The 23,271-nt window shown below is 54.0% G+C and overlaps 1 protein-coding gene across 2 annotated transcripts in view; it reads left to right on the top strand.

Annotated features, from left to right (window-relative positions):
* ALPL (alkaline phosphatase, biomineralization associated) overlaps window positions 1-23,271 on the top strand; it is a 57,821-nt gene that overhangs the window by 26,451 nt on the left and 8,099 nt on the right. The window contains exons 2-8 of one of the 2 annotated variants that reach the window (XM_047872582.1): window positions 324-383; window positions 11,821-11,985; window positions 15,862-15,981; window positions 16,311-16,426; window positions 17,563-17,737; window positions 18,511-18,686; window positions 22,353-22,496. In XM_047872582.1, the coding sequence (XP_047728538.1) occupies window positions 11,925-11,985; window positions 15,862-15,981; window positions 16,311-16,426; window positions 17,563-17,737; window positions 18,511-18,686; window positions 22,353-22,496 (792 nt within the window). In that variant the 5' untranslated portion in view covers window positions 324-383; window positions 11,821-11,924. The remainder of the gene's footprint in view (window positions 1-323; window positions 384-11,820; window positions 11,986-15,861; window positions 15,982-16,310; window positions 16,427-17,562; window positions 17,738-18,510; window positions 18,687-22,352; window positions 22,497-23,271) is intronic. The other variant, XM_047872581.1, reaches the window with a different exon arrangement.

Genomic DNA, 23,271 nt, shown 5'->3' with positions numbered 1-23,271 from the left:
GTGGGGTGGTGAGGCAGTGGCCGGGCACATACACTGTGGGTATTCGACAGCACTCACAGGCAACACTCCAGTGCACACACAGACACGGGCAGAATGAGATCACGCAGCACACTGGTGCGGGGCTCCCCGTACCTAGCGGTGGCTGAGGCCTCCGCTGTGCCATCGGTGATGGAAGCTGCCCTGGCAGATGACCCGGATGGCAGTAGCAAGCTGGATGTGGAGCCAGCCAGGCCTGGCCCGGATCCCAGCTCTCCCACGCGGTTGCTGTGTGACCCTGCTCCTCCCGCCCATTTCCTGAGTCTCCGTTTTGTCTTCTGACCCAGGGCTGATAATTCCCACCTCCCAGGATCCTTGGAAGGCGGAACCCAAAGCTCCGGCACATAGTAGGTGCTCCATTAAGAGTCCTTCCCTTTCCGTCTCCGTAGCGTCCTGTTAATAGCTGTGTGACCTCGGCCAGGCACCTGAACTTCTCTGTACAGTGGGAGCAACGATCGCACACGCGAGAGTGCCGCTGTGAGGATTAGGCGAGTCGGTGCATGCGAAGCGCTTAGAACCGGGCCTGACACGCTCACTGTACCTATTACTACCAGCTAACGTTTATTGTGTGTTTCATGGGCCGAGCCCTCGGTATTTATCTTCCGGTTTTTTGGTCGTGTTCTCATGCTTACGATCGCACAGTGACATCGGCACTCACTGCGATGACCTCCCTTGCACGAGTGAGGAAACTGAGGCCCAGAAAGGTGAAGTGACGTGCCCAAGGTCGTGAAACCAGTAAGCAGTGGGGACTCTGCCGAGCTGTGCACCCTTGGGTGGGACCCTCGCTTCCGCCAGCCCAGGTTTCCTGTTGGGGTGTGGGGGGGGCGGTATCCCTGCCCTGATACCTCCTGGGGTCACCAGCAAATGCAATAGCAGCAGGAGCCGCCGCCTCCTGCTGCTGGAAGGTTCTCTGGGAATGTAAGGAACGCTGTTATCCAGCGCCAGCTGCAGAGTGCTATCTCTGGGAACATTCGTGTCCTCCCTGCTCTGACGCGAGCAGGGTGATCGCAACCCCCCCCCCCCCCCCCCTGCACATGCCACCCAGGGATGCTGCTTGTGTTGGCTGGCACCCAGCAGGCTACAAGTTCCCCGCCTATCTCCCCAATCCCGAGTTGTCACGGCCTCTCTGAGGGCGCACGTGGGGCCTGTGGAATGGCTGCTTCCTCTCCTAGGGGAAGGCTGCCAAGGTGCGTGGGCCTCGAGGGGCGGGGAGCAGAGAGAGCCATGGTGGTCCAGTGACCTGCCTGAGGACCAGCTGGAATAGGCTTCCGGGGGGAGGAGGCGTGCGTCTAGGGTGTCACCATGTATGACCCCGGGTAGATCCCCTCACCTGACCCCTCTTCTGTAAGTGGCGCTGAGGAACCCTCCTCCAGGGGCTGGGTGACATGGGATGTAGTGAGCGTTTCCAATAGCAGCTGCATGCGGTCCATTCGTCCACAGACGCACAATGTCCATGCCGTAGCCAGAACAAACGTGGTTCATTTCCAGGCTCGCCTGCTGCTTGAGAGTTTTTACACTTGGCCCTGGAAGACAGAAACATCCACAGGGAGCGTTGAATACTGGCGGTGTGACCTCGGGCAAAGGACTTAACCTCTCTGTGTTTCTGTTCTGTCACCTGTAAAATGGTAATAATAGCACCTATGGGGTAGGTTGTTTTAGGGATTAAATGAGGCAATAGAGGTAAAATGTTTAGAACAATGGTTGGCACATAGTAAGGTCTATGAAAAGGTTTGCTATTATTTAAGGGTACAATGACAAAGTGCGAAACAAGGCCTTTTTTAGAATAGTCTCAGTTTGAATTGTTCTTTTCAATTGACACAAATCATTCATGTCTGGAATTCCAAGACATTGGCACCCACGCGAGGCCTCCCAGACTGCTTTGTGCTTCCAGTAATAGCCCCCAGATTGTAGCTGGTTACTGTGGAGACTTGTGCCTGCCGTAGGTGTGCTGTGTGACCCTGGGGAGCTCGTGTACCCTCTCTGTGTCTGCCTTTTCGTGTTGTCGATGATGAGAGCAAGGATGGACAGTCCTGTCTGTCTGTCTCCTGGTAGCAGAGGGGCTTCTGCTGCAGGAGTGCTGAGTGAAACACCCAAGTGCAGGGGGTGGCAAACACCTTAGAAACACACAGCACATGCTCCCCTCCCCCCACCCCCCTCAGCTTCCAGGCTCGGCCCAGAACAAGGTGGTCTGGGACAGAATGTAACTTCTCCGTGGGATGGTAGAAGCCCGTGTGCCCATAGAGGAGCCATCCCTGACCCTCCTGTGCCCAGGCGCCCCAGCCGTCTGAGCTCCCAGGAATGGGTTTCTGGGCCCCGCCCCCCACTCTCCACCCTGCCAGCTCTCCTACCAGCTGAACCTTGACTGGCTCTAGTCTTCTGCCCACAGAGCCAGTTTGTGGCACGAAGACCATCCAGATGCCCCAGGGAGCCCCCGAAAAGCTTTGGCTGCAGAACCCAGGCCTTTGGGGCTTCTGATTCTGGCTCTGCTGTGTGGTCTTGGGCAAGCAGCAGACCGTCTGAGCTTCAGTGTCTTACTTAACCTGTACGATGGGCTGGCATGTAAGCGGGCAGGGGACATGCAGGGTGTGCTCTTGACCCCGTGAGCTCAGCAGGCAGAGCCCGTTGTGGCTGGTCTGGGCTGCCCCTCCGCCCTCCTGTCAGGGGCACCCTCTGTCTCTGTTCACCTCAACCCCCACCGTCCTTCCGGCCTGGCTTTCCTCCCACTCTGTCCGTGGAACCCTCCTGGCTGATCCTGGGGGTTCTCTCTTTCTCCCCTTCAAGAGGAAAAGAACACGTTGCACTGCTTCTGGTGGGTTGTCTCTTCCCATGTGGAAACATGGAGCCCCTTGACCATGAGAACTGGAACCTCTACCCCTTGCCTTTAGTTAAATACCCACCTCCTGCCAAGTGGAGGTCCTGTGGGGCCTTCCAGGCAAGCAGGTCTATGGGAAAGCCCTGGGGGCTAATGCCTGCCTGGCCAAGCTGAGCCAGCAGAGAAGGGTCTGTCCATTTTCTGCTCCAGGCGTTCACGGGCTCCTCTTACCCACCATCCCGCCCCCCCTTCCCCCATCCTAGCTGCAGGCTGATATTCACTGAACACTTACCATGGCCTGGGGTCTGTTTGAATCCTGTCCATCTATTAACTCACACAATCCTGACAGCAACCCTGTGGTTTCTGTTAGCCTCCCACTTTGCAGACACAGGCCGGGGGCCCGTGGCCCTTAGCTACTCTCCCTGGCTCAAGAGGGGCAGAGGCAGGATCTGAACCCTGTGGCCTGGCTGCACAGCTCGCTCTTTCTGCGGCTGAGCTGTCTTCAGCCGCTCACGCCTTGACCCCACCACCCTTCAAACCCACCTACCGACATTCCCTGGCCACCCAGCTGGGTGCCAGACTCTGCCGGCCACGGGGCGGCCACCATCAGCAGAGCTCACGCCGCAGGAAGAAGTGACAACTGATGGCTCTCTAAGGCTCTGATAGAGGTGACCAAGGTCTTGAGCGCCCCAGGTTCCAGAAGCTTCAGGAAGAGTCAGAACTACCACATGGGCTGAGACGGGGGTGCAAGGCCGCTCTGTGGAAGGTGGAAGGATGATGGGAGGGATGCGTGGAGTGGACAGCAGGGAACATTCTAGACCAGAGAACGCTGTGTACAGAGCTGCTGAGGCTGGAAGTGCTCAGGGGACAGCTGGTGTCTCAGCTGAGCCCTAAAGACAGCAATGGCTTGGCAGTGAGCAGGGTTGACACCGTGCCTCCCTGGGCACTCCCACATCTGCTTTTTGCCGGGAGAGAGTGCTGTCAGCAGCTGAGGTCTGAGCCTTGCCCTGTCCCTGGCATCTGGCCCTCCTCCTTCTGGGGAAGCCCCTCCTTGGGTCTGACCTGCAGCCCACTCTGACCACCACGCATTCCTTCCTGAGCCCTATACCCAGAGGCCGCTTCATGGCGGCCATAAATAACTTACGTCAGTGAATGAATAAAGTCCTGGCCAGCAAGGCTTGCCAGAAACGCCAGACTTGGCTGAGAGAGGGATTCTGTGTCCCCTCTCTCTGACCCTGCAGCTGAAATGTTCCTCCCTGGGCAGCTGCCTCAGCCCAGTTTGGAATTGTAGGTGGCCCCCAACCCCCATCCCAATCCCCAGCCTGCTGGGAGCTCAGGGAGCACTCAGCACTTCCTGCAGCCACAGCTCCCTCACAGAGCCAGGAGGGCCCAGCTGACAGCCCAGAGGGCGCTGGCTCTGGCCTGTTCTGATTGTTCCCTGTGTGGGGGGAGTAGGAGCTGGGCAACCAGGGTAAGTCTTTTCTCTTTAGGCCTCAGTCTTCCCATCTGGGCAATGGGACACTGTGTAAAGGTGTATTTCCCAAACTAATCTGCTCACAGAATGACTCAGCACGTCTTGCCCTAGGAGATTCTGACTGAGTAGGTCTGGTGGGGGGGGGGGGGGCAGGGGAATGGGAATTTGGGGGTTGGTATGTATCTTTAATCTCCTTAAAATTTGAGTAAGTCACACCCTTTCTTTCTGTACACTCCCTTCGCTCAAACCTCACCAGGTCCTCAGTACCTAGCAATCCAGGCAGGGTGGGGGCTCCTGGCTCCTGGGTGGAGTTTTGCATATATGGGAACCTGCACTTTTAACTGCCTCCCAATCATTGTAAAACACCCCATCACTCATTCTTCCCAGTCTGTCTCTCCCCATCACCCCCCCAAACCACTTGGGAATAGGGCTTTTTCCGATTTGCCCCCAGGTGATTCCTGTGGCCTGGTAGGTTTGGGGAAATGTGCTCAAAGGACCCACCACAGCCCAGACTTTCCAGGTCAGCGACTTCTAGTCTGGAGGCTCCCTAACGACAGATAACTGCCTTCTGGCCCAGCAGAGTAAGGCTAGGGAGCACATGGTGATCCTCCTTGAGACTTGTATTGATTTGTGAGGCTGGTGGGTGGGGGAACCTTAGAGCTGTCCCAGCCCTGGGAGCTGGGTGGGCCCGGAGGGTCTCTGGGTGAGCTGTGGTGGAGAGACCCCGCAGCAGGGGTGACCTCCGGGTAGGTCCTGTGAGGAGTCCCATGCAGGGCGTGGCTTAGCACCTTTCATCTGTGTGAGCCTGGATCATCACCACTGTCTGCCCCCCTCCCACATCCCAACACTGCCCAGGCCGCTCTTCCCTCATTGGGGAGGGGGACAAATTATCCAGCTCAGGGTTGTTAATGAGGACTAAACTGAGGCCCCGTATGTCACACAGTGTCTGGTACGCTACAGGTGCTCTCCTAAAAGGGCAATGGATGTCAGGGTCAAAGGTGCAGGGACTGACCCAACATCACGCGGCGGGGGGAGGTGGGGCCGGGCCCAAACGTGCTGGCCATATGACAGCTGACCAAGTGACTGCACTGATGAGTCTTAGTTTCCCTGTCAATAGGGCCAACGAGCCAACCCTGCTTGTATCACTGGGGTGTTGTGAGGGTCTGACACGATTTGAGGTAAGGGCCTATTGAGAAAGACAAGGCTTTCACGGAGTGATACCACTGGATATCCTGTGTTTGTGGTGAGCTTAGTGGCCTTTCTGGGACCAGAAAGAGGGGCCCTCTCTTGGCATGAGTGCTGACCTTGAGTGCTCTGTGCCATGACCGTGAGTGCTTTGTGCCATGACCTTGAGTACTTTGTGCCATGACCTTGAGTGCTTTGTGCCATGACCTTGAGTGCTTTGTACCATGGGGTCTGAGGTGTCCCAGATGGCAGGAAGTGTAATCAGAAAAGACCTGGTCTCACAGGCACACAGGCTGGTGTTCATCTGGGCTCTGGACGTGTCTCATGGCTTCACTTCTCTAAGCCTCAGTTTCTTTCTTCTTCTTCTTTTTTTTAATGTTTATTTTTGAGGGAGAGAGAATCTCAAGCAGGTTCTTCACTAGGTGTGAGATCATGGCCTGAGCCGATAGCAAGAGTGGATGCTCAACTGACTGGGACACACAGGCACTCCTGAGCCTCAGTTTCTGAATCTGTAAGATGGGAACTTTCACTACCGTCCTCACTTGATGAGATGTTGGGACACAGGAGAAAGGGCGATGAATACGGAAAGGGGGGACTTTGGAAGCAGAAAGGGACCCTCCGGGCAGGCAGCATCTCAGCTACCTCCAGCCCGTGTGTGTGACAGGTGGCTTTGAGCCAGCCCCTGGCAGTGATTCACTGGAGCCTCCCTGCTGTCCTGCGGGGCTGCTGCTGTCCCAGTTCTGAGGCAGTGCAGGGCTTGGGGTTATGGGCCATGGAGGTTGGCAGACCTGGGTTCAAATCCCAACTCTGACGTCACGCCTCTGAGCCTCTGTTGCCTTCATTTGCAAGCAGCGTTGCTAGAGCCTCTCTTATGGGGTGAGGCACACAGTTGGCCCCCAATAAGAATAGTTCCTCTTAATCTGGACATAAGTTCACCCCTCTGGCTGATTCGGTGCAGTCTCATTCCTGGGCTTGTAAACGGGGGTGGAACAGCCACTGTTGCTGCTTCAGAGGAATAGCCAGCCATGACCTGGGCCGGCCAGGCATCCCTTCCTTCTGTGCTTTTATCCCACAGGGTGACTGGCACAATGGCTGGTGCGTCGTAGTAAGTGCTTTTTCTACCCTGACCAGTCAGGAATCTCCAAGATGACAGAGACCATATCTATCCTGTTCCCCCAATGAGTCCTTGGTACTTAGAACAGAGCCAGGTACACAGCAGGTGCTCACTAAATGTTTGGGAATGAAGAATGAATGAACAAAGTTGAACAGGCATCATGTGGGGAAGGCCTGGCTTGGGGGAGGGGAGCCTCACGGGCTGTGCCCCCCTTCCTGCTTCATCCCCCCTGGGCTAATCCCCAAAGATTAACCCCAGGGAACAAAGCCAGGTCATAGCCACTGACCCAGGGCTTTGGAGCGAGCATCCAAGGCTAGGGTGACCGGGTGTTTGCAGGGTACTGAGGCTGCCCTGTGGGGCCCTCTGTGCCTCAAGATGAGCCTTCTGTCCCCCACCCTGGACATGGTCCTCACGGCGGTCCTCAGCCTCCTCCTCCTGATACTGACATTAAGCCTGCTCTTTTTTTTCACCTGCCGCCTGGCCAGGCCCCTCAGGTAGGAGAACTCATCAGGGCCCAACTTCCCTGCCTCCAGATCTCCTGCCCTAAACTCATTTGTCTACTATTTGCTCTTGTGGAATAAAGGGCGGGCGGGCGCTGGTCTCTCTCCTTCTCCGTGGTGGGGAAACTGAGGCCCAGAAAGGCTGAGTCAGCCTGGGCTTGAATTGCACTTGGCCACGGATAGCTGAGATCCTTTGCTCAGTTTCCTAAACTGTCAAGCGGGCTAACCACACTTGCTGTGAGGAGTAGGTAAAATCACAGATGTCAACAGTTAGCACAGTGTTCAGCACAACATGTGTGCCCAAGGAATGGTCGTGATTTTTATCTGGCAATTGTCCTGGACCTTTTGAGACCTAGACGCCCAGGACTGGCTTTTTCCTGACTCCTAGGGGCTCCCATGTCCTCTGCCCCAGCTCAGTCCTTAGGGCCCAGGCCCCACCCCTCTGCTCTTTCTCCTGACCTGCCAAGTAGTTGCTCCTTCTCCGGGGCCCAGAGCCCAGTCAGGACTTCTGCATAATTGTCATGAATAATCAGGGCATGTAGCTGGGAGCCTGGCAGAGACAGTCCAGCTGGGAGGTGGGGGGCAGTGGGGCTGGCTCACCCTCGGAGGCTCCATTCTGAGCTCGTAGAGCATTGACAGAGGGTGGTGGGCAGCAGGGGCCTCTGCGGCCCCAGACTGGGCCCCACGGAGTCCATCACCAGGGCTGCGAGAGAGCAGACTTGGAGACTCAGGGTGGGGGCAAGAGCGGGAGCCAGCCGAGCAGATTCTGGCTTCTGAAGGCTTTAGATTCCAACCCCCTCTCCTTTTCGGGCAGAGGCAGTGGGAGAAGGCACCTGTCTCTAGGACAGGGGTCTAAAGACCACATCCCTGGGGTCAAAATTCCAGAGCATTCCAGCCTGAATCCTGAGGCTTTTCATTAAGTTAGCATTTACAGAGCTGCTTCTGTGTGAGTAGGGTTGGGGATTCAAAGATGTGGAGTGGTGTTTACTCTCACAGAGCATCAGGCTAGCAGGGAAGAGAAATAAGAATAATCATGCAGGCTGGATGAGCCCCATAGATCTCCTGGAGCCACGCTTCACTTTTGTTTTTCCTTATTTTCTTGTTTGTATTGGATGGAGAGAGAATTAAGTCCTATTTCTCAGTGCATGGTGCACTGTCATGAGCCTTGATTTTTTTCACAAAGGAGATCATGGCAAATAATAATGATAATAATAATAATAGTAATAATAAAGGAGATCATAGACCCCCTCTGTCCACTACATAGGTTATTAGTGAGAAATCATGGTGAAAGTCATTATAAACAGAAGTGCAGTACACAGGTCATTTTCATGTTGTCTGTGTTTATAGATTATTTATAGATCGTTTATGTACGCTCTCAGAGAGTAGTGCTCTTATTTTATTGAAGTATAATATACATTCATACAGGAAAGTGTCCTCATCGGGGCGCCTGGGTGGCTCAGTCGGTTAAGCGTCCGACTTCCGCTCAGGTCATGATCTCGCGGTCTGTGGGTTTGAGCCCCGCGTCGGGCTCTGTGCTGACAGCTCAGAGCCTGGAGCCTGTTTCAGATTCTGTCTCTCCCTCTCTCTCTGCCCCTCCCCTTCTCATGCTCTGTCTCTCAATAATAAATAAATGTAAAAAAAAAAAAAGAAAAAGAAAAGTGTCCTTATCAATACATTGACAGCTTATTGGGTTTTCAGACAGAATGCACCCATGTAACTAGCTCTCAGATCAATCGCAAGTCCTCTGTGCCCCCTTCGGTCTCCACAACCCCAAGTGTAACCTTTATCTTGTCTTCTAACACCTAGCTTTGTCTTTATACTTTATCGTGACTTCTGTACTCTCAGATTGGCTTCCTTCATTCAACCTTCCCTTTGCAAGATGTTGTTGTATGGATTTGTCCATACTCACTGTTGTGTAGTTTTCCAGCCTGTGAACCCACACAACATATTTATCCATCCTGCTGAAGATGGAACTGTTCTGAGGCCGTTACAAGCAGGGCTGATATGAATGTTCCCATAGATGTCTTTTGGTGAACACACGCGTGTGCGTGTGCGTGTGCGTGTGTGTGTGTGTGTGTATCTCTGTTGGAGATAAATGGGTTAGAGGGCATAGGTACAGTGTCAGCCTTGGTAAATGCTGCCAGTTTTCTTTTTTTTAATGCTTATTTTTTTTGAGGGAGAGAGACAGAGCGCAAGTACGGGAGGGGCAGAGGAGAGAGAGAGAGAGGGAGACACAGAATCTGAAACAGGCAGAGCCCCACACGGGGCTCATACTCCAGAATGGCAGGACTGTGACCTAGGCTGAAGTCAGACGCTTAACTGCCTGAGCCACCCGGAAGCCCTGATGCTGCTTTTCCAAAGTGGCTGTACCCGTCTACCCTCCTCCAGCAGTGAATGGCTGCTCTAGGAACACCATCTCCTTGCCAACACTTACATTTTCTGCACACACAAAGGAAGGATTTGGGGTTGATTCTTCCCTTCCCCCTGCCTCCCTCTTCAGAGCATTAGCTTTCAACTGGTGTCAGTATTTACTGTGTCAAGCACTGGAGTATGAACAAACAAGGCAAAGTCCCTGCCTTTAGAGTCTCCCAGTGTGGCGGCGGAGATGGACCAGAAAAGAGTTACTTTCAGAACAGGTACCTACGAACAATGATTGAACGAGGGAACGAGTGGCCATCCTGAAGCCTTCCTGGAAGAAGGCGACTTGGGTTTTTAAGCCATTTGGAATAATATTATAATGTATTGATATTGTGTAATAATTTTTTTAAGTTTATTTTAAGAGAGAAGGTGAGCACACGTGAGTGGGGGAGGGGCAGAGAGAGAGAGAGAGAGAGAGAGAGAGAGAAGGAGAAAATCCCAACTCACAGCTCCATTTCACAAACCGTGAGATCATGACCTGAGGTGAAATCAAGAGTCGGACACTTAACCGACTGGGCCTCCCAGGTGCCCCGATATTGTATATCAATTTACTAACATTTTTTTCGGATGTTAGGGTTTACTCTAGAAACACTTGAAAACAAAAGTAGAGTAAAAAGAAATCAGGGGGCCCCTGGGTGGCTCGGTCGCTTAAGCATCTGACTTTGGCTCAGGTCATGATCTCACAGTTAGTGAGTTCAAGCCCTGTATCTGGCTCTGTGCTGACAGCTCAGAGCCTGGAGCCTGCTTCAGATTCTATGTCTCCCTCTCTCTCTGCTCCTCCCCTGCTCACGCTCTGTCTTTCAAAAATAAAACATAAAAAAATAAAAATAAAAATAAAAAGAGAAATCTGAAATCGTCTGAAATTCCACCTCAGAGTTAAGTGCTGGTAGATGCCAGATGTAGAGTATTTCCTTTCAATTCCCTCCTGCCCCATCAAGCTGGGTTTTTAAGGGAGCCAGATGGATGTGGAAGAGGGGTGGTAAAAAGCACAGGGGTGCAAATGAATGGCACATTTGGTGACTGCTGGGTGTTTTGTGGGTGCGATACCGGTGAGCCCTCACCTCTGGGCACTGAAATGCAGGGCGCACGTTTTAAAGATTGAATCAAGATCCCCTTTTCTAGGGGCAGAGTGGTTTCTTATCTAACGTGACACTCAACTGTACAATGTTGAGCATTGTTGCCGTTTCCCACGACAAATGAAATGATCATTTTTATCTGGGTTTTGGTGGCAGTACTATTTTCCTGTGAAACTCTTGCCATTTAAAATTCCTCATCTTCCAGCAATATTTATGCACAACAGGGTTAGTACATTTCTCAGCTGCAGTTGGGGTTATCCTTTGTGATCCTGACAGCATGACCACAGTTTAAAAACTTTCTTATGCCATTTCATACATGCTTATTTTAGGCAATTTGGAAAATTCAAAAAAATAATAATAAAGAGAAGAGTAAATAATCATTCATAGTCTTCCTGCCCAGAAAAAACCACAGTTAATGTTTTGATGTATTTCCTTCTAGAGTGTGTGTGTGTGTGTGTGTGTGTGTGTGTGTGTGTGTGTAACAGTTTTTTTTAAATTATAAAGGTAACATCTTTATTTGGGAAACGCAGAAAAGACAATGAAAAAGCAACCGAGCCATCTGAAATGTCACCACCCAGAAATGGGCACCTTCAGTAGCCAATCTTCCTGTGTATCAGTTCTATTCCTTTTATATCTCTCACCATAAATGACAAGCTCTAGAAGAGAATGTGGCAAGTGTGGTTGTCTCTAACAAAGGGTGGACTCTGTTGTGTCTCCAGTGTGCTTGGGAAAGGTAATTCAAAGGCTAAAGACCGGTTCAGAATCAGGAGCAGGAGCATCCTTACCTGGGAGCTTGTTGGAACCGCACTCGATTCTGGGCGATGGCAGGTGGATACTGGGTCTATTTTAACAAACCCTCTAAGAGCCCAAAATGCATGCTGCATTTTGGGAAGCATTATACAGAAAGATTGAATTCTGGTGGGTTCCAGGCTCCAGATGGACTGAGAGTGGGAGTTCACTTGGAAAATGGGGAAGGAACCATTTTGCTTCATGGAACTCGTGTATTATACTGCCACAACTGTATGTGATTAAGCTTCCTGAGGGAGGGACCACTGGGGTTTACATCCTAGTGCCTAGCCCTGTGCCTGATTGGTGATAAGTGCTCAACATATAATGAATGAATGAGCGAAAGTATGAGTGGATGGACAAATGAATTCTGGAGCTGTGGCCCACATGTCTTTTTTTTTCCCCCCTTTAATTTCTAGGATCGGAACATCGGTTAGCATCTGACCACTGCCAGCCCATCCCCTCCCACCCACGTTGGTCATACCTCTGGGCCCGAGAGAGAAAGCAGGTCTTGGAGTGCACCATGATTTCTCCATTCTTGGTGCTGGCCATTGGCACCTGCCTTACCAACTCCTTAGTGCCAGGTATGATGGAGGACCCAGGCGGAAGGGTGGGGGAACCTGGTGCAGGTGGGATAGGATGAGGGCAGTGTTTATGTTGAAGGTCACAGAACTGTCCAAGTTAACAGCTGCAGACAAATGTTCACAGAGCAGGAGCCCCCAGCTCTGCTACTGCGCGTCCTAATGTTGGACGGGCCACTCTTTTTCTCTTTATATTATCCTTCTCTTCCTTAATTGGGGCATAAACTATTCCAAGTCTTGGGAGGCTAAGTCTCCTGTTGGTTTTGTCTATTTAACTCTCCCTCATGGTGATACGTTTCCTTGTGGTTGGTAATTTTTGCTGGTGAATTTGATAATTTCATTTTTTGTTAGTTACTGGAGACTAACCTAGAAGTGTTTCTATGGTGCAGTGTTGTGTGTGATTCTTCAACTGATTCTGGACAAGTTTTTTCTAGACAAGTTAATTCCTCAGTTTTGAGTTCTTACACTATAAATTTGGACCCCCACTTAGACCGGGCTCAGATCTGGAGTGTTATCCACATTTCTCAAGACTGGCTTTCTTTCCCCATCCCTTCCGTAGCTCCAAGGTATCATATGCACGTTACCAACCTAGACCTGCATCTGGTCGGACACCCCAGGGCCACTCAGCAGCAGCCCCAAGTGGAAGAAGGGAGCCCATCTTGGCTCAGTCCACTATGTGGGTAGAAGTCCCTGGTTGTCCTCCCAGAATCTTAGTTTCTCCATCTGCCGGGTGGAGACAGTAATTCCTCCTCCTTACATCTGTTATAAGAATCACAGTATTGGGGCACCTGGGTGGCTCAGTCGGTTGAGTGGCCGACTTCAGCTCAGGTCGTGATCTCACAGCTCGTGAGTTTGGGCCCCACATCAGGCTCTGTGCTGACAGCTCAGAGCCTGGAGCCTGCTTCGGATTCTGTGCCTCTCTCTCCCTCTGCCCCAACCCACTCGAATTCTGTCTCTATCTCTCAAAAATAATAAAAAATAAATAAATAAATAAAAGAAAAAAGAATCACCCAGTATAGTCAGTGTCAGGCAGGGAGTGGGTTCTCTTAGGAAGAATATTTTCTTCTTTTTTAAAAATGTTTATTTTTGAGAGAGAGAGAGAGAGAGAGGGAGGGAGCAGGGGAGGGGCAGAGAGAGAGAGGGAGACACCGAATCCAAAGCAGGCTCCAGGCTCTGAGCTGTCAGCACAGAGCCCGACGTGGGGCTCAAACTCACGAACCATGAGATCATGACCTGAGCCAAAGTTGGACGCTTAACCAACTGAGCCACCCAGGCACCCCAAAAATATTTTCCACAGATGAGGAAATTAGGGTTCAGGGAAGGGACTGGCCTTCCTCGGGGAGAGAGTCAGGGCTAGGGATAGAACCTGAGCTGCTGGATCCCCAGGCCATCACCCCCTCTGTGGTCCCATGATGCCTTTCGGTGTGTATCCTTGGGGACCAGCGGTGGCTCTAGGACCAAGTCCCTGCTTTCTCAGCACTCATAGCCCACCTGGGTGAAAGGTGCATGAAACAGATGGATGAAAAGTGAAAAGATGAAAAAGCAACGAAATGAAAACTCTTCAAATATTCAGCAATTCAATCTTTTGTATTTGTTCCTTTTTAGACATTCCATTGGGTGTGAGATGGCATTAGCTTGTCCTCTCGCTCTTTTTTAAGTTAAGTATAGCTTAAAGTAAAGTGCACCAATTTAAAACGCATAGCTTGATGAGTTTTTACGTATTGTATGTCCTTGTAACCACCACCCAGATTAAGACAGAACATTTCCAGTCTTGGGACACTTAAGGGCCTTCCTGTGTGCTCCCCCAGCAACCCTACCCCCAAGCCAAAATGACACAGGCTCACTCCTGCCACCATAGATGAGTTCTGCCTGTTTTAAACTTCATGTGAATGGAATTATACAGTACACATTGACAAGTACTTTTCATGTGGCATTATATTCTGAGCACTTGTGCATGTCATTTAATGTTCTTCAAAAACAATGGCCTTTTGATACTTGGTTGTCCAAAGCCATGATTGCTTAAGTCAGTCCCCTGACAATGAAGTTGGTTTGACATCCACTAAACCCTTCTCAGGTTCAGGCCCTAGGGTGGCTCTGGTGAAAAAGACTGAACAGTCTCTCAGTCCCCAGGGACCAACCACAGTGGGAAAACTGGCAAACTGGGATCAGAGCTTGAGTCAAGACGAAGGAATAAGTGCAGGGAGGCTGATGCCAGTCCAGCCCCTGGGGGTCTGCCAAGCTGTTGGGGAAAGGGGAGGGAGGGCCTGGTTATAGGAAAATCGAGACGGCAAGAAGTTCATCACCACCCAGATGGCACCCAAATGGCCGAAGAAGCTCCTTGACCAAAGCCTTGCCACTGTGGTATGCGTGGAGGGAGGCAGGAAGGAGATGGGAACCAGCGCTGAGCCAGTGGGATCCCTGATCAAAACCACTGGCTCAGGTATTTGTTGAGACGTCATCTCAGTCCTAAAACTGTCTATGCATTCCCGTTTTCCTGGGGGGCAGAAACTCAAATGGAGAGAACTTGCCTAAAGGTATACAGCTAGATAGAAGGGCCGAGGCTCTCCAGACTCCAGCTAGGGACTCCGCCTGTGGGGTCTGAAATTGGTGAGCTCAGCAGATACCTTCGGAAGAGTGGCAGCATTGGAGGCTGCCATGGTGAGGAGGTGGGCTTGGCTCCTGGGCCTCTGCTTGCAAGAGAAACAGATTCCAGGGGGCACCTGGGTGGCTCAGTCAGTTAAGCCTCAGACTCTTGGCTTTGGCTCAGGTCACGATCACATGGTTCCTGAGACTGAGCCCTACGTCGGGCTCTGCGCTGACAGCACGGAGCCTACTTGGGATTCTGCCTCCCTCTCTTTCTGCCCCTCCTTCTGCTTGCTCTCTACCTCTCTCTCAAAATAAACAAAAATAAACCTAAAAAGAAAAATAAAGGGTGGGGGGATTCTAGTTCTGGCCTGGAATTACTGGGGGTGGGGGCGGGGAATGTTGATCTCCTGTGGGTCAGGAAGTCAATTTCTTGAATCCAGCCCTCCTCGTGACCCTGGGAGGAATAGACAAAGAACCACATCTGACAGGGAAGGAAACGGAGACTCAGGGAGGTGACCTGGCCACACGGGGGTACTTGGCGTAGTTGTGGTTTCCACTGAAGTCTGTCGGGCACTACAGTTGCATTCTTTCTGGACTACTGGACACATGGGGGGCGGGGACGGGGGTGGGGAGAAGAGCATTCCTGGTTCCCAGTGTTTCTCAAGGTTAGGGACACAGAACAGCCTCTTTGCTAATTTATCCTAACAGGAATAAGATTGTGCGTGGCTACTTTAAATTTGATTCATTAAACAAAAGGTAAGTCCTGCTTTCCAGTACTGCCATCGATGCTGTTGGTAACTCAGGTTTCTGCTGACTTTAATGATTAAGCCAAGCAGCGTTGATCATTGATGGCCGGATACATCTGGGGACTCCTTCAGGTGAAAGTAGTTCTCTCGGACAGATTAAACATTACCCTCCCAGTTGTGCTTGCACAGTTAATTCATTTGCTGCCTTAGCAGAATGTCTCTACTGGGTGGAAGGAAACAGCATGGGTTTTGGAGGGTGGAGCCAGAGCTGTGTGGCCTTGGGCAAGTTGGCTGGCATCTCTGGACCTCGGTTTCTTCAGTCTGAGACATGGGGAGAAGGCCCAGCGTCCACAGGCTTGTTTGGAGGGTTAGCCTGGCAACTGTCGACGAGCCACCTGGTAGCCGTCTGAGACTGACGGCTGCTGCTTCCTCCCCCAAGTCCAGGCAGTCCTGCCCTCAGGCATGAGAAGTTGGGGGTCTGTAATGTCTGGGGATGGGAAGCTGCCCCCCACCCCTGCCGGATAACTCTGCCTCTCTGTCTATATAGAGAAAGAGAAAGACCCCAAGTACTGGAGGGACCAAGCTCAACAGACCCTGAAAAATGCCCTAAGGCTTCAGAAGCTCAACACCAACGTGGCTAAGAATGTCATCATGTTCCTGGGAGATGGTGAGGCCTGGGGGCCCGAAGGAGAGGGCTGGGTGGGGGCACCTAGGGAAGGGCCTGGGGAGCCAGGCTGTGTTGAAGAGGCTGGGGCCCTGGGAGGCATGTTTAAAGGGGATGGGGGTCCAGGCTGTGGACCCAAGAGGCCTGCTCTGCCAGGTGGTCCCTGAGGGTCTGGGGAGGGAAGGGAGAAAGGGGCCTCCTGGTCACATTTACAGAGCCGTGCTCCAGTGCCCACTGCCCAGCCGGGCCAGGCAAAACTAGAATTCTATAGGTGCCCGAGATGGAGAGGCGGGGAGCCTGAGAGACTGAGGCGCCCCCTTCCCCTGCCGCAGGGATGGGTGTTTCCACGGTGACGGCCGCCCGCATCCTCAAGGGTCAGCTCCACCACAATCCCGGGGAGGAGACCAGGCTGGAGATGGACAAGTTCCCTTACGTGGCCCTCTCCAAGGTGAGCTCCGGCCACAAGCCCGCAGCACCGAGGAAGGGCAGGGGAATCCAGCCTGCGAGCTAGGCGGTCAGCCCTCCTGGGATCTCCGCGGGGGGGGGGCCCCCCCTGTGAAATGGACATGGCAGCAGCTGCTTCCCGAGACTTTATTTTGAGGGTTTTAGTCATTGATTTAAAAATCAATTGAAGTATGAAGCGCACAGAGGAGAGCGTGCGTGCGCCAGCGTATAAACCGCACGTGTCCGTATGACCAGCGTCCAGGCTGCGACACTGAACGTGACAGCCGCCGAGAGTCCCCCAGCTCTCCTCCAGTCCCTCGTTCCACCCCCCACCCGACGCCCACTGGCTTCCGACACCGCAGATGAGCTGCCCTGCCTTTGTCCTTGCTGTCGACGGAATCGCGCAGTTTATACGCTTCGGCGCCGGATCCCTTGTGTTCGTTCTCTCCCCAGGCGCCTCCGGAAGTGAATTAGATTTCTCCCTACGGCTCTTGCTGCTGGGGTCGTAGGGGCTGGTGCTGGTGGTGCTCTGTGATACTGATCCTCTGGACCCTCTGGGTCAGGCCCAGGGCTCACTGCTGGGGGAATGGCAGGGCCTGGAATGTTCTCCGTGGCTCTCAGGCTGGTGGGAAGGAAGACGGGCAAATAGTTTCAGGGTCTCAGCTAGAAGTCTGAATGGGGGAGGGTGGCTCTTCCCCATTTCCTCCGTTCTAGATCTTGCTTCTCTTCCCTTTTCCTTCCTTTTCCCCAGCCTCCCTCACCTCGCTTTTTCAAGAACTCAGCAGCCCTGTCGCCCCCTCCTTCCGGGACTTACTTGCTTCCCCCTCCCCGTTGCTGGTTCCCATAGCCCCAGACCCTGAGGGAGGCCTGAGTGACCAGCCCCCACTCCTCTGCATGTTGGAGGGTTGTATTCACCCCTTCCTGCTGCCCTGGCTGCCAGGGCACAGGGAGTGGGGGCAGGAAGCTGGCAGCCAGGTGATGCTGTGGCTCTGGGGGGACCTCTGCAGGTAGCAGGGCTAAGCCAAGGCCATAGGAGGCCTCTGTCTCCATCATGCCCCAGCCCCCACGGTGTGAGTGGGGGTGATGTGAAGGCCACCAGCAAGGCCCGGCCGACTCCTGCCCCTCCTTTCCCACCTGCAGACATACAACACCAACGCTCAGGTCCCGGACAGTGCAGGCACCGCCACCGCCTACTTATGTGGGGTCAAGGCCAATGAGGGCACCGTGGGGGTGAGCGCAGCCACCCAGCGAACCCAGTGCAACACAACTCAGGGGAACGAAGTCACCTCCATCCTGCGCTGGGCCAAGGACTCTGGTGAGTGGGGGTAGTGGCAGGAAATGGGGCCCAGCTGTATTTGGGCCTCAGTCTGCCCCACTGTATAATGGAGAGAGGGCAGAGAAAGATGCTCTCCAGGGATCTTCCAGCTTTGATGTCTGGGCATCTGTGAGATATTCATGGGACCCCTTCCATGACAGGGTGGGCTAGTGGCTTAGGGGGTTACTCAGCTGTGGTTCTGGTCCCGGCTCATTTCCCTGAGTCTATTTATTTGACTATAAAACGAGCATGAAAACCTTGCCCCCTCATACATCTGGTGTGAGGAAAAGGTAAGGGACGTAGCCCGGTGGGAGTTCAGTGTCTACTTCTCCCTTCTTCTCCCTGGAAGCAGGGGGGGGGGCCCTGGCCCGTGTCCCAGGACCTCTGGGGTCAGAGTATGAGTCTGGCTGGGAAAGTGACAGAGCCACACCACCTGAGGGCCCCTAGGAGAGCCCCCGTGTTCTTGCAGGGGACCCAGGCAGGGTCCGTGGGGTGTGTGATGGAGGGGAGGATTCTGGCCCAGGTGCTCACAGCTTGAGGGCTCTCAAGAAGGGGAGGGCCACAGAGGCAGAGTGTCTGAGCTGTGCTGCCCAGATAGTCAGAAGCCACCACTCCCCCTACCAACCCCTTCCTTCAGTACTGGTGGGGAGACTGAGGCCCAGGCAGTCTGTTGAACTGACGGGAAGCCAGTCTTTAGTCAGGAGAGGGAGGGAGAAGGCAGCTGGGACATCCCCATTCCCAGACAAAGCCAACTGTCCTCTCCCGCACCCCAGGCAAATCTGTGGGCATTGTGACCACCACGAGAGTGAACCACGCCACCCCCAGTGCCGCCTACGCCCACTCTGCTGACCGCGACTGGTACTCAGACAACGAGATGCCCCCGGAGGCCCTGAGTCAGGGCTGCAAGGACATCGCCTACCAGCTCATGCACAACGTCAGGGACATCGAGGCGAGTGTGGGGGTGCAGCTCAATCGGGCACGGGCGGGCTTGTGAGGCCGGGCCTCCGGTGGGCCTCGGGCCTTGGGCCTCAGGCCTCTGCTGGCTCAGGAAAAGCAGCTCGGCCTGGCTCCCCACACACCTGGGAGGCTCCCAGCCCATTAGGGGATTTGCGGTTGGGGCAGGGAAGCGCTGGAAGCTGTCTCCGCGGTGGGGCCGAGGGATAAACCCTGATGTGGCTATACCACCACACCCCAAGAATCAGGCGCCCAGGGATTATTCTGTAAATTGGAATCTGGCGCTGCACCACCAGCCCCCCACCCCCACACGGGGAAGTAGGGGTGACACAGTGGCCATCTGAGGGGAGTACCTGCCCTGCACACTCACACGTGCACTGACAGGCACGTGTCCCACGCACTCAACTAGCGAACCCAGAGGAAGGGTGGTATGGGCCGTGGTTAGCACAAGCTCTCGTTTTTAAACTCCCTGGCTTCAAATCCTTGCTAGCTGTGTGACCCTGGGTCAGTTACTTAACCTCTATACCCATTCCTTTTATAGCCCGTTTGTAAAACGTACCTAACTTGTAAGCCCATTGAGAGATCCAAATAAAATAATCCCTCAGAGTCGAGTAAGTCCTGACACCTAGTGAGGGCTCAGAAAGTGCTAGCCTTATGCACGAGCTGCATACCCCTGCCCTGCCGCATAGCTTCGGCAGACTGAGCAGGCTTAGGCGTGCAGGTGCACACCTACAGCCCAGATACTGTCCACGTGGTGCTCAGAGGGGTCCCTACTCTGTTCTTACATGAGAACGTCCAGCTGTCCTTTTCTTAGGCTCTTGTTACCCACTGCTGGGGTCTGGTGAGGGGGCGAGGGGACTTTAGCTCCCTGAACCTAAAATGGGGTTTCGGCGAGGCTCAAAGAAAGCCCCCGGGTCCCACCTACCCCTCACCTGCTTCTACCACCACCAGACACCAGCCAGTTTGCACTGGCTCCCAGACCTGCCTCTGTCCCCCATGCAATGCTTCCCCCCAGCCTCCAAGGCCCTTCTACCCACCCATGACTTCCTTTTCCCAGGCGGTGGGTTGAGCACCCCATTTCAGGACCAACAGTCCCGTTGATCCCTCCTCGTGAGCCTGTATCTGTATCTGAGCCCCTGTCCTGGTGTTGCCTCCACCTGACGCGCATCCTGGGGCAAGCTGCTTCTCCTTCCTGAGCCTCAGTTTCCCCACCTGTGCAACAGGAATAGAGAGCCCCACCTGCCCCCTCCCGGGGCCGCTGGAGGCCGAGATGAGGTCATGGATGTGAGAACATTTGTTGTACAAGTGCAGGGTGTAATTACGGGGCTGCTCCTTGGGGAGATGTGCCAGGAACAGCCGGAGAGGGGGACAGGAGCTTAGGGAAGGGTTCTCCGTGGGGTGAGGGTGGACGGGGGTCCTCAGGCCGCCGGGGCGTCAGCTGGGGCATGAGTGAAGAGGTGGGCCAGGGTGAAGACTGCCCTCCTTCCTCTCTCCTCTCGCCCTTTTCCCTCCCGTCTGCTCCTGCATCTCAACCTTCCCAAAGCCCCCCAGCCCCCCGGCTGCACATGAAACACAACTCCTGGTGTCCGCCCTGAAAATAAATATCTTTTGCTAAAAAAAAAAAAAAAGGAAAGAAAGAAAGAAAGACACAAACCCAAACCCCAAAGCCAAACAGCAAGTCTGTTATTTGGGAGTTTAATGAGCGTGTGAAGTCCCTGCTGGGGCTGGAAATGATGAGGCTCCAGGCAAGAAGATTGGGGGCTTCATTTTCCACTCTGAAAATGCCAAGGGGTCAGGTTCTGTGGGAACAGGGGTGGGGAGCCGGGGCCGGTGACCCGGGGTCCCCTCTCCTTCCCCTCGCAGCCTGCCCTGCCCCCAGAGCTCCTGGCTGGGGCTGGCAGTGAGGACCTCGCCTCTCTGGAAATACTCTGATATCCCACTACTTCTGCTAGCGAGAACACTGCCCACTGGGGCTGCACCCGGGTGCTGGGACTATATCGCATCACTGCATTTCCTTCCTTAGCAATCCCGTGGGTGGTTGTTACTTCCATTTTACAGATAAGGAAACCGAGGCTCAGGGAGGTGAAGTGACCGGCCCTTGGTCAGTAAGCAATAGAGTCAGAGTCAAACCCAAGTTGGACTTCCAAGCCCGCGCCCTTTCCAGCTCCCCGTGACCCAGGGTGGCCGCGGGTGCCATCCCCACCTCCACCGTCGGCCCGGACCCCTGGGTTCTGAGGAGGGAATGAAGCGGAAGGGCGAGAACAGTACTAGGAAATGCCAGGCCTGGGGACAGTGGAGCTGAGGCCAGCCATGGCCGGGTTCTGCTCTCCCAAGGTGTCGAGGGGCGGCGGCCTGGCCTGGCGCCCGCGGTGACAGGAGGACACCGGTGTGGCGGTCACCGCAGGCGGCGGCTGTTGTGTTCTTGGCCCCGTTTTAAAAATAGTCAGGACTTCAAACATGGACTCCCAAGGAAAACAAACAGTCCCGCGTCCGTCCGCCCGCGCACGCCAGCCGTGGTGAGTAAAATTAGCCTGGCGGGGACTACACAGACGTGAGCACTGGCCACTGTTTGCCCAGGCTTCCAGCTGGGCTGTCCCGAGACCTCCCTGGCAGAGGCCTCTCGCCTGTGCCATTCTGTCTCCCACAGGGGAGAGGAGGCTCTTGGAGGCCCTGTCCTCGGCCCTGCAGATGCACCAGGGTCCCAGTGCTGGGGTCAGGGAAGCCTCACGATCAAATCCTGGCCGTGTCCCTTACTGTGTGGCCTTAGGGGAGAAAGATCACATTTCTGTTCCCCTGTCTTTAGTTGGAAAATGGGGACACAGGTTCCCCTGCAGCCTTGATATGAAGTGGATTAAGATAATGTATCTGAAGGGGCACCTGAGTGGCTCAGTTGGTTAAGCGTCCGACTTCGGCTCGGGTCATGATCTCGCGGTTCATGGGTTTGAGCCCGCGTCGGGCTCTGTGCTGACAGCTCGGAACCTGGAGCCTTGCTTCCGATTCTGTGTCTCCCTCTTTCTCTGCCCCTCCCCCGCTCGCTCTGTGTCTCTCTCTCTCTCAAAAATAAACATTTTAAAAAGTTAAAAAAAAAAATGTACCTGGAGTGTTTAGTACCTGACATGCAGTTAGTCCTCTGTAGACGTGTTATCTTATGCAAGTGGGAGCTGAGTCAGGCTTCTGGAAAACCAAGTAGGAGAAGTTACCAGTACCTCTAGTATTTCACCCAGAAGCCCCAAACCATGGTCTCAATAGACTCATGATTTCATTTCCCCGCTTGGAAAAGCAGAGGCTCAGGGCAGGCAGTGTGGACTGGAGGCAAGACTCTCCAAGCTGGAGGGGCACCTGGGTGACTCCGTCGGTTAAGCGTCCGACTTCGGCTCGGGTCATGATCTCACGGTTTGTGGGTTCGAGCCCCGCATCGGGCTCTGTGCTGACGGCTTGGAGCCTGGAGCCTGCTTTGGATTCTGTGCCTCCTTTTTCTCTCTGCCCCTCCCCCACTTGTGCTCTGTCTCTATCAAAAATAAATAAATGTAAAAAAAATAAAAATAAAAATAAAAAAAGACTCTCTAAGCTGGAGAAGCATTCACACTATTCCCGGTGCCTTTAGGAGCCCAGCTCTTGAGGCTTAGAACCCTGGGGTACTGATGTTTCCTGTCCCCTTTAGGTGATCATGGGGGGTGGCCGGAAGTACATGTTCCCCAAGAATAGAACCGATGTGGAGTATGAGATGGACGAGAAGGCCAGGGGCACGAGGCTGGACGGCCTGAACCTCGTTGACATCTGGAAAAGCTTCAAACCGAGACACAAGGTAACCCATGGAGGGGCCAGGTGGCTGCAGGAATGGGGCTCTGGGGAACCTCTCTCTGAATCTCAGTTTGTTTCTTCCTCTGTAAGTGGGGGGTCATAATTCTTACCTTGAGGGGCTCCAATGATCTAACAGATAGATGAATGGCACATAATACATGCTCAATTAATCCCTCCCTTCAGAGGAAGGCACCCAGGAGAACTAGGCAGTGAAGAGAGGGGGCCAGAGAGTCACCTGCACGGACATTGAGGCCACTTGAGCCCCTACTGTGTGTGGGACCCCTCGCCGGGCATGAATTCCAAGGGATGAATCAGATGGTCAAAGGAATGTGGATCTCTGTGTGCTTGGATGGCTGGAAGCCCAGGACCTACGGGAACCCAGAGGGGACAGACCACAGGGAGGGGCTGAGAAGCCTTGAGGAGGAGGAGGAGTAGAGGAGGAGGTGGCAGGAAGGGGAGGGTGCGAGCCACGGTGGGAGGTGGAAGCCGGTGGGAGGTGGAAGCCGTCCATCTTGAGTTGGCTTTGGCCCTGGTGAGGGCACGTGCTGGGGACGGGAGGCTGGAGCGTTGGAAGGGCCTGAGCGCTGGCTCCCTGGAGTGGTTCTGGCAGCCGCTGGGCCTGGGGCAGTTGGGGTCTGGAAATGACTGTGGTCAGGGCTGAAGACAGTGGGGAGCAGCCTGGGAGCCACTTTGATGTCACTCTGGGGTTGGGTTTCTGAGGGTTCCAGGACTGGCCCCCAGGGAGGCCTTGTGGGATGGGGCTGGGCCAAGAGTGAGGT

This window comes from Prionailurus viverrinus, chromosome C1 (genome assembly GCF_022837055.1).
Source record: "Prionailurus viverrinus isolate Anna chromosome C1, UM_Priviv_1.0, whole genome shotgun sequence".
Classification (NCBI taxonomy): domain Eukaryota; kingdom Metazoa; phylum Chordata; class Mammalia; order Carnivora; family Felidae; genus Prionailurus; species Prionailurus viverrinus.
This window is presented reverse-complemented; position numbering and strand designations above follow the sequence as displayed.